Below are 10721 nucleotides of genomic sequence, written 5' to 3'. Positions count from 1 at the left end.
TACAGTCTCAGTTTCTCATGGAATGTAGCCTACAAATTAGATCAAATTAGGCCTATGAAGAGACATGTCTCTTACATTTAAAAAAAATAAAAATAGGCCTGCTTATAAATTGAACTTTTTTTTAGCACTGAAATAAAGGTCTGGCTGTTTGACTCAACGTAACAATGTTTATGTTGTCTAATTATCTTCATTCTAATTTCAGGTGTGGAAAAACGATTCGAAGGGTAGAAGGATAACACGTGGAAGGAGAGACGGTGAAACAAACGCACAGAGGGAATAATTTGGAAAGATTTTAAAGCAGGACTCGAGTATGGGCTTACTCGGTTCATTTACTAATGGGAAGAATTGCATGTAAAAGACAAACAGCAATTTTGGAACGCATCGTCAGTTATAAAAACCATTCACTGAACAACTAAAGCTTTGACAACTTTTTTTTGTACGCTTTTTCTGGATACATTTGTGTTGATAACATACGCAAATAAAATGTCAGGAGAGGAGCACAGCCTGTCCGAGGCGGAGTTGAGCCCTGGGGGGTCGGATGATGGCCAGTCGCTGTCACCAACACACTCTGGGGCCACAGGGGGTCAAGACTCGCCGCTCAACATGCGGTCACAGCCGCTGACGGGGCTTTTAGGCGCGGAGGGCGGCGAAGAGGAAGGTGGCATAGTACCGAAGGAGGAGGTGCCGGATCGTTTCCCGATCGGCATTCGCGAGGCGGTCAGTCAGGTGCTCGACGGATACGACTGGACGCTCGTGCCCATGCCCGTGCGCATCAACAACAACAGCAAGAGCAAGCCGCACGTGAAGAGGCCTATGAACGCCTTCATGGTGTGGGCGCAGGCTGCGCGCCGAAAGCTGGCCGACCAGTACCCTCACCTGCACAACGCGGAGCTCAGCAAAACCCTCGGCAAGCTGTGGAGGTGGGTTTGGGGGGAGCATTTCCACACTAAATACTCCTGGAATATATAGCTAATCTGCGTTATGCAATAACGTTTTTTGTTGGTCTGTTCGTAACGAGCGCATGACGCATGACGCACCTCCATTAGATGAACACATTTTCAATAACATGTTTTGAGAAAAACACGGTGAAAATGAAACGCTCCCTATAAACACCTCTTATTTCTCCCTCCAGGCTCCTGAATGACGGCGACAAGAGGCCTTTTATAGAGGAGGCGGAGAGGCTGAGGAAACAGCACAAGAAGGACCACCCTGAATACAAGTACCAACCCAGGAGACGTAAGAACGGCAAATTGGGGACTTCCGCTGAGGGGGACATCAACGGGGAGGGTGAGGGGGGCAGCAATGCCCAACCCCACTACAAGACCCTCCATCTGGAGCACAGCGGTGGGCACAACGGAGGGGCTGGGTCACCCCTGGCTGATCTCCACCACCACCACCATCATCATCCTGCAGGTGAGTGTAGACCTTCACCTCGGGGTGACAGTGTCACTTTGAATTTGAACCGACTTTGTTTGTTGGATTGCATTTATACAACTACTAGGTTACACTCTGTATAATGCAGTCCCTTATTTGAGAACATAAGAAGACACTATCTATCTCACGTCTTTATTGTGTATATGTTTCACATCCATTGCTGACAGTTTTTTCCCCCCCATTTCCCTCTAGGTCAGGGTCACAGCCCCCCCACACCCCCCACCACTCCAAAGACAGATCTCCAGTCTGGGAAGCTCGGGGAAGGGAAGAGGGAGGGTGGAGGAGGGTCAGGGGGGTCCAGAGGAGGCCTGGGGGTAGGTGCAGAGGGAGGGTCCGGCCCTTCAACAGCCGCAGGGAAACCCCATATCGACTTTGGCACCATGGACATCGGCGAGATCAGCCACGACGTGATGTCCAACATCGAGCCCTTCGACGTCAACGAGTTCGACCAGTACCTGCCGCCCAACGGGCACCCCGGGGTGGGCCAGGGCGGCGCCTCGGCAGGGTCATCCGCGTCCTCCTACGCCTACGCCCTCGCCGCCGCCAGCGGCCACTCGGCCGCCTGGCTCTCCAAGCAGCAGCAGCAGCAGCAGCAGCAGCAGGCCTCCCACTCCCACTCCCACTCCCATTCCCACTCCCCCTCCGCCTCCTCCGACCCCTCCAAGGCCCAGATCAAGAGCGAGTCTGGGGCCGGGAGCCACTACGCCGAGACCTCGTCAGGCGCCCACGTCACCTACACCCCCCTCAGCCTGCCCCACTACGGCTCAGCCTTCCCAAGTCTGGCCTCCAGGGCCCAGTTTGCAGAGTATGCTGACCACCAGGCTTCTGGGGCCTACTACGCCCACTCCAGCCAGGCCCCTGGGCTGTATTCAGCCTTCTCCTACATGGGCCCTACCCAAAGGCCCCTGTATACTACCATAGGAGACCCCTCCAGTGTGGCCCCATCTCACAGCCCTACGCACTGGGACCAGCCGGTCTATACCACCCTGTCACGACCCTGAGAGAACGAGAGATGGGATTGTTTGTGTATGTGTGTGTGTGTGTGTGTGTGTGTGTGTGTGTGTCTGTGTGTGTGTGTGTGTGTGTGTGGAGGTCTATGAGAGGTATACCGTATTGATGACGTATTGGAAGTTTGGGATATTGATCCCCATAATTAGCCAATGTAATGAAAGATGCATTCATAGTGGCCTTATGGAGTTTTCTTTTTCTTTCTTTTTTTACTGTATATAATTTCTATTATCCCAGCAAAGAACAGACAACAAACAGACAACAAACAATGGTCAATAGCCAATCAGAGTAAAGCCTAACAAATGTGTGCTGTTTAAGTGTGAAAGGTTGCCATATTGGCATGGTATTAGTGAGCCCTACTATGGGTCCCAAGTAGTCTATAGGTGCTTAGGTCCATGCTAGGGTTGGCAGTGGCTCGACAATAAACAAGTGACATTTGCTTATCACGTGTTATCAAGTTTTTTTTTATTTTTATGTAACGTTAAGACTGAAATAATCAGATTCTATTAACCAAACTAAAGGAAATGTTTGTGACGCCATTAGTAGGCTAGTGTTATTTTTATATGACTAGACATTTCTTTACGTTGTTGTCATTTTTGTGTTAACTTTATGACTTTACATTTGACATGTCCCGGGTTGATATTACACTGATTATGTGTGTACCACTGCTATTGACAACAAATATTTTCAAATATAAAGTTGTTGTTTTTTCAAGTATGAGCTGTTCTTGTGGGCGATATGGATACTTTGAACTCTAGTTATGTCATGCTGCCTTTTGTGTTGCCTTGTGCTAAGCCACAGTTAAACGGGGGGGGAAAAGGAAAAAACAAAAAAAGAGGGAAATTGTAATTCTCCGAAATATCTCAGCTTGCGTACATTTCCTTCTGGAAACATCACATTACCTCAAGCCAATGTTCACGTGCCAATAATATTCATAACTGACATGTTCAAATTATCTTCATGGTAATACTTTTTGTATTGAGACAAATTAAGCCTTTTGATGTGTCACTGGAGCTTTTATAATTGATATCTACTGTATTGGATATTGATTATTCTCCTGTTTGTTTATGAATGATAATCACATACTTTTGTCAAATCACTGAAAAAAAAAAGCCTTTGCAATATCTTTTCACCAGCTTTGCATATGCTTTATGTCATAGCCAAGTTTTTAACCACATGTCCAAAAGTTCTTACAACGATTCTGTTTTGTGTATAGATGTCCCTCCTGTTCTTCCTCAGCAATGTGAATGAGTATTGCAACATGCCGCCTGTTTCGTGATGTGTACTGAATCATTTTATACTGACCCCCTTTTTACCCTGTAGTTTTTATTTAAATAATACGGTATCACATTTTTGCTTTTTCCCCCCAGTTTTGTACAATTTTCTGGACAGTGTGTAAAACGTGTTTGCTGTACATTTGCTGACTATTTTGCTTCAGAAAACAGCAATGTTCAAATATTATTGATGTTGTCATTTATTAAATCGAGTTATTTATAAAAGCTGAATTCCATTTTGATTCATTGAGCTTTTGAGGGAATTCAATAAAATTAAAATGGTCTTATTTGATCATCACACGAGCATCAGATTAAAGAGTGTATTATCCTCTGGAGTAAACACCTACAACAAAATAGAGTAGCGTGCAAGGTGCAAAAACAACAACAACACTACCTCACAACACGAATCCTTCCCTAAGCAGTTTAGTTTCTGTTTGTGTGTGTGACGGGCTAAAATTGACTACTAATTCCCTGCATTTAATCGGCTGGGTCTGCATGTTACAGAGAGAAACAAAGGGACCCATTGAATATGAGTGCAGCTAGAGAAGGAGGGGGGCAGTAGTTTCCCAGTCAGTACTTTACACTTGGACTTTCATACATACTGCCTCCTTTCCTTCCTACTCATACATAGGCCACTCAGGCTTGTGAGAATTAAGGGTTGAGGGGAGACATTCATAGGAGCAGTGATGCATTGGGACATCTCATATGGATTGATAGAGGTAGCACAGGGAATTTAATATAGGCCTATTAATTGTATATGTGTATGGTCAGTTCAACGCTATATTATGCCAACAAATGTATTGTGTCGAGGGCCGTAGCCAGGGTTTAGAAATTAGTGAGGTCCAGAGAAGGAATGCATTATTGAGAGAAGGAATTAGTTTTGTGCCCTCGCAAAGCGTGCCTTGCCGGGAGTTTTCTATGTGTCTGCCGAAGGGATCTTGAGGCCTAAGTACATACAGTACATTTGTGCACAATAATGAGCAGGGGAAATGTCTGTCTCACTTACACACGGTGAACTCCGTCTATGACGGCTAGCCTGTTTATTAACCCTAGCCCTAGCTAGCCTGCATTTCTGGACGAGCAAAATTCATACCAAAATGACACCTACAAACACAACCCAAGCTATACACTACACACAAACCCATTACCTATAATTAAATACATACAGAGGAACCTGTTGGCAAAAATACTTTTATTAAAGTGCACAATTTGTCACAATTGTCTTCTGGGTGTTCCTCTCCATTTCTTTACTTCTTGGCTCACTGAAATTACATAAAATGAGAAAGACAGATACAGACACACATAAGTTATGATTAGTTAGTGCAAATGCGACAGGGAAATATTGGTATAGTAATCTCCACAACATGCATTAGGCCTACCTTTTGGAAGACTAGCTGGATCCTCCTGCAGGCCAGAGTCATCCCACCGCCTGAGAACTCTCTCCATGTCAGTCTTCCCTTAACATGCATAAGCGCCAGTCCTGTGAGCTGTTCAATGGACATGCTGGCACTGAGCCATGTTTTGAGCCTTCGCATGGCAGAGAATGACCTTCCTCAGGCACATGTTACTGGAAGTGTTATAAACATCTCTGGTTCGTTTTCTTTTGTCCCGTTTTCAACTTTGGCATATAAACATAAACATACATTTTATGTTGGGAAAGAAGGCCATTTGTGTTGCTTGCAGAGTTTTCAAAGCTGATAATAACAATAATAACTATAGCGTGTTTCCTGCAAACGGTGCAGCTCAAAGTGCTCCAGTCATTATATAATCATAATTGAATGATTTAGTCATTTAAAGGCAACATGAAAATTGATGGAGGCAGGGACTCATCTTCCGAGTGAAACTTGTGCCTCCATCGTTCTATTTCCTGCAGGTAGTTAGCTAGCTAGTCCAGAATGCTAACATCGACATAGCAGGGCGTTCGAAAGACCTGACGACGTCACCCGGACACATTTTGGTCGCTCTGACAGTATTTGCCATGACAGTCTCATAGCAGGCTACGGCCATGATGGTGTACAATAAACCAAGATTTTACACAAATTGATTTAATAAATATTTTACAAAATATAAGTTGATATTGATTTTGACGTAAATAGTATACTGGACCAAGTTAATTTATATACAGGCTATATATTATATTTTTCCATAGCGCCTCAATACCTACAAAAAAGGTCTATTCTCCATGTGGCTGTGCTTCCATCTAGTGGACAAAGTTGTTTGATTGCCCTCTTTAGTTGCCATAGCAGCCGGCGACTGCAGGAAGAAACACTCGATTCAACTCGAGGAAAGCAAATATTCATGGTAGGTTAAGTCTTGCTGTTACATTGCATGTTGGCAGTACCCGTTTTTTATTACATTAAATTAATTGACCTAACAAACAGGCACGATCGTATTCTTATCTCTGACGTTTTTTTTTTTGGGTTAATATTTTTATTGAGTTTCACAGAGACATGTACACAACAGGACATAACAACAACAACTAGTATCCGTGGGGGAGGTTATTGTCCCATGTAATAGTAGAAAACTCGTTTTGCACTTTGTTATGCAGTACATTGTCCATAAACAATAACAGAGAATTATCTCTGACGTTTTGATATGGCAAGCCTCTTCTTTGGAGACATCCATACATCGTTTCATTTAGCAGCCTGATCAGCAGCAGCCTGTGTTGCAGATGGAGACGTCGTCTTCCCGCGGGCAGACCGGTCGAGGACTGTGGAACTGTCCAAGAAGACCACAGTACAGCAAGGACACACAGGAGATGATGAAATGTGAGTTAGTGTTCTAGTGTTTGTTGTCTTAAGTTAAATCGTCAATTAGAGTACTTAATTACTCTAATACTAATACTTATAAGTACTCTAATAAGTACTTACTTACCGTAAGCCGACACAAAAGGCTAATTGTGCTCTGTTAACAGTGATGATGCAAGAGTCAAGACTCACCAACTTCCAGCAAAGACAAATTAACGACCAACTTAAAAGTGAGTGGTGTCCGAAATAGACAATGTCAATCTTCGACATCGACACTGACAGTGTCTGAGGCTCATATATTAGACTACATATTTTTTTAATGGAGAATAGGTGAAACGATATGGCCATAATAATGTTGTTTATGTTTTGTACCTGTCCGATAGAAGGAGCGGCCTTGCCGTTGACCTGTAACCCCACATCTTCAGCCCCTCCCCAACAGCCCAAACCCCGAATCATCAAATCTTCCTCTGTCCATGGTTCAACCAAGTCCCAGAGGCGCAGCGCTGAAAAGTGTAGTTCAGGGGACAACTACACCAGAGAAATGTTCCGCCCAACCGTGACACGTATGTGCTGTTACCGCCTTTGAACTGAGATGCCTGAAATTCCTGAGTAATAATCCCTCTGATACGCTATCTAGTCCAGCTCCCTGATAGCAGGCCAAGGACAACTTGGAACAACTTTACTGTCATGCTCTCTCTTTTTGTATGAAGTACATTACCTTATACCTGCATGGCCTCTCTCCAGCTAAAAGGAAAGACTCCACACCTTGATATACTTGTATCCTCCCAAGTGTGTTTATTTGTAACAACCCTTCAACTACTTTACTGATGGGCCTTTTCTTTGATATCCAGCACCTATTCAAAGCCACCTGATGTGCACAAGTTTCTATCTCCTCTTTTAATTTCAACCTATATTCCCCTCTCTTTCATTATCTTTCCTCTAGGAGACCCAGAGAAGGAGAAGAGGAGGCTCCAGAACATTCTGGCCACGGGGCAGGAGGAGCCCAAACCCAGCCACCCCCGGAATGCTCCACTGGCCCTGGGCCAAGAGAAGGAGGAAGAGAGGGACAGGTTCCAAGAGGGTGAGGTTGTGTGTGTGGAGACAGGGGAGGCTGGTGGAGGTGGAAATGGGAGGACGACTCTCATTGTGATGCATGGAATGGAACGAGGAATGTTGTCGAACCATTCCTCATTCCATTCCAGGCACTACAATGAGCCCCTCTGTGGAATGATCTACTGCATTCTGACCACAGAAAACACAGTTTCCCACTGTGGCAATTTGCTCCTAATAATAATAATAATAATAATAATAATATCTTAGACGTATATAGCTCCTTTCAAGGAACCCAAGGACGCTTTACAAATTTACAGAAGACAGTCAGAAAACAGAAAACACACAGACTAAAATAAACTAGAGGCCAAAGGCCTTGGTGAACAGGTGGGTTTTGAGGGCCGATTTGAAGGTGTCCAAGGTAGGTGTTGCGGATCCCTGTGGGGAGAGAGTTCCAGAGGGTGGGGGCTGCCACACTGAAGGCTCTGTCCCCAAAGGTTTGCAGGTTGTTGCGGGGGGTGGAAAGCAAACCTGTGTGAGGACCGCAGGTTCCGGGATGGGGTATGTTGGTGGAGGAGGTCAGATAGGTACATAGGTACTGGGGGGGCGTGGCCAGGGCATGGAGGTATTTGTGGGTGAGGAAGATCCTACCTCGATCCCCACGTCAGTTCCATTGTCAAGACACCTACTTCCACCTCCGAAACATTGCAAAAATTAGACACTGCCTCCCCCCCCCCCGCTGCTGAAGCCCTCATCCACGCCTTCATCTCCTCCCGCCTTGACTATTGCAACTCCCTACTCACCGGCATTCCCTCCCGTTCCCTCCATGGGATGGTCCAAAACTCAGCTGCTCGCCTGCTCTCAAACACCCGGTCCCGTGACCACATCACTCCTGTCCTCCACTCTCTCCCAATCAAAGAACGTATCCAATTCAAAGTGCACATCCTCACATACAAAGCCCTCCATAGCCTGCCCCCCCCCCTACCTGACTGACCTCCTTCTCCCCCACCGCCCTACCCGTACCCTCCGATCCTCATCCATTGTTCCCCTCACTGTCCCACCCTCAAAACTCAAAGGCTTCGGTCACCGTGCCTTAAAAATCTAAATCCCACCTCAAAACCTACCTGTTCTCCCATGCTTACAGCCTCCCGTACCCCTAGCCATCTCCCCCAACCCTGCCACCCCCCCCGCCCCGACATGCATACAGCCTCCCCTACCCCCTAACCATCTCCCCCCCCCCTACCACCCCCCCCCCCCCCCCTAACCATCTCCCCTGTCCCTACCACCCCCCCCCCTCCCCGTTCGTTAACTCCGTGTTCTATGTGCACTTGTTATCTGTTGCTTGTTGTTTCTGTGTTTTCCGTTTCTCCCATTTTGTCAGCGTCTTTGAGCCTCGGAAAAGCGCTATATAAATGTAATGAATTATTATTATTATTATTATCTTTCTGTCACAACATTTCATGTTAACACTTCTGAGTCTTCAGGGGGTTGATTATCAGTTTCTTTTCCTAGTGCTGGATGAGATTGAGGAGAGGAAACAGTTTCTGGAGGAGATGAGCTCACTGGGGAAGGGGAAGCAGTACTTCAACCTCATCAACTCAGAGATATCACAGGTAGAAGCCAGATTTCTCTCTCTCACACACTCACACACACACACACACACACCATCCTGAATCTCCTCTATTTGCTTCCAGAAAGTCCGTGAGCTGGAGGTGATTGACAAGGCCCGCAGTGCGGAGCTGAGGACTCTCTGACATCGGAGAAAACGACAGAGCCCAAGACGCAGACCCGCCCCCAGCTGACTGACAGTCAGCCTGTTATCAATTTCCCACTCTGTCAACTGTCTGCAGCTAATTTGCTAATCCTCCCCTCCAGCATTTAGCTATACTCCAAATAGCAAACATGGATTCCATAATCCACTACTGCGTCATGACAATCGACAACTGGCTCAGTACTCTTATCCAACTGTGAAAGACCATTAGGACATTAAACACAGATTAGTTGCATTAATGTGTTTTATTTTTCAGTCTCCCATGTTTCTATGCAAACCTGTTGTTGTTGTTGTTGTTGTAGTAGTAGTAGTAAGGACAGTGTTTTACGTTGCCATAGCGCTGGAGAAGCCCTTGGTTGGCGTTACAGTGAGAGACAGGCACCAAGACGGAGAGAGACGAACACGGAGAGACACACTGACGACACACACAGACAAATAAAACATGACGACATGACGACAGAAACATCAACGAATACAATTAAATAATGGCACTCGTACGAACATATGGAACTCTTAGTATCGGCTGAAACGGTCGATTCTAACCTTTAAGGCAAACTCATTAAAATCTGACAAGAGTAACAGTTAGGCTACAAAGTAAAACATACACTACATGGCCAAAAGCATGTGGACACCCGAACATCACACCCATGTGCTTGTTGAACATCTCATTCTAAAGACATGGGCATTAATATGGAATTAGTCCTCCCTTTGCTGCTATAACAGCCTCCACTCTTCTGGGAAGGCTTTCCACTAGATTTTGGAACATGGTTGCAGGGATTTGCTCCCATTCAGCCACAAGAGCATTACTGAGGTCGGGCAGTGACGTTGGGTGAGAAGGACTAGCTCGCAGACGGATTTCCAATTCATCCCAAAGGTGTTCAATGGGGTTGAGGTCAGGGCTCTGTGTAGGCCAGTCAATTCTTTTTCCACACCAAACTCGGCAAACCATGTCATTATGGACCTCGCTTTGTGCGTGGGGGTATTAGATTAGATTCAACTTAATTGCCATTGCAGAGTACAAGTACCAGACAATGAAATGCAGTTTAGCATCTAACCAGAAGTGCAAATAGTGATATAAAAAACATGACTTGATTGTCATGATGAAACAGAAAAGGGCCTTCCCCAAACTGTTGCCACAAAGATGGAACTAAGGGGCCTAGCCGAAACCACGAAAAACAGCCACAGACCATTGTGTCCAGATCCCTTTGGCTATGCAGCGTATCAAGGCATTGTAAAATATAAATTAAAAGATTGCATATGTTTCCGGCTCACCCTAACAGTTAAACTGTTACCTGGTTCAGTACTAATGATAAAATACATATTTTTCTTTTATTTTTTTATCCTTATTGCATCTGTAGCTCCTAAGGTCATTAAGTGACATAATGTCATCATACGCCTAAGAAAGTCAGATACAGCGCTTTGAATTATCTTGTTTTA

At 45.4% G+C, this 10721-nt stretch overlaps 2 protein-coding genes across 2 annotated transcripts; both read left to right on the top strand.

Moving 5' to 3' along the window:
* Window positions 1-483: 483 nt before the first annotated feature.
* On the top strand, window positions 484-2435 carry LOC308151020 (transcription factor Sox-10-like; the record flags this gene model as incomplete). The annotated part of the gene is made up of 3 exons (XM_080523827.1): window positions 484-920; window positions 1133-1413; window positions 1627-2435. 3 exons carry the CDS (start codon window positions 484-486, stop codon window positions 2433-2435), a joined length of 1527 nt encoding a protein of 508 aa, XP_080379953.1.
* A 3952-nt stretch (window positions 2436-6387) lies between these two features.
* Window positions 6388-9267, top strand: cUnh22orf23 (chromosome Un C22orf23 homolog; the record flags this gene model as incomplete). The annotated part of the gene is made up of 6 exons (XM_080522840.1): window positions 6388-6484; window positions 6631-6693; window positions 6847-7026; window positions 7407-7544; window positions 9026-9126; window positions 9208-9267. 6 exons carry the CDS (start codon window positions 6388-6390, stop codon window positions 9265-9267), a joined length of 639 nt encoding a protein of 212 aa, XP_080378966.1.
* Window positions 9268-10721: the final 1454 nt, after the last annotated feature.

The sequence above is a fragment of the Nansenia antarctica genome (genome assembly GCF_963989245.1).
Source record: "Nansenia antarctica genome assembly, chromosome: 2".
In the NCBI taxonomy this organism is placed as follows: Eukaryota; Metazoa; Chordata; class Actinopteri; order Argentiniformes; family Microstomatidae; genus Nansenia; species Nansenia antarctica.
The sequence above is the reverse complement of the archived record's forward strand: the minus strand, read 5'-3'. Positions and strand labels throughout refer to the sequence as shown.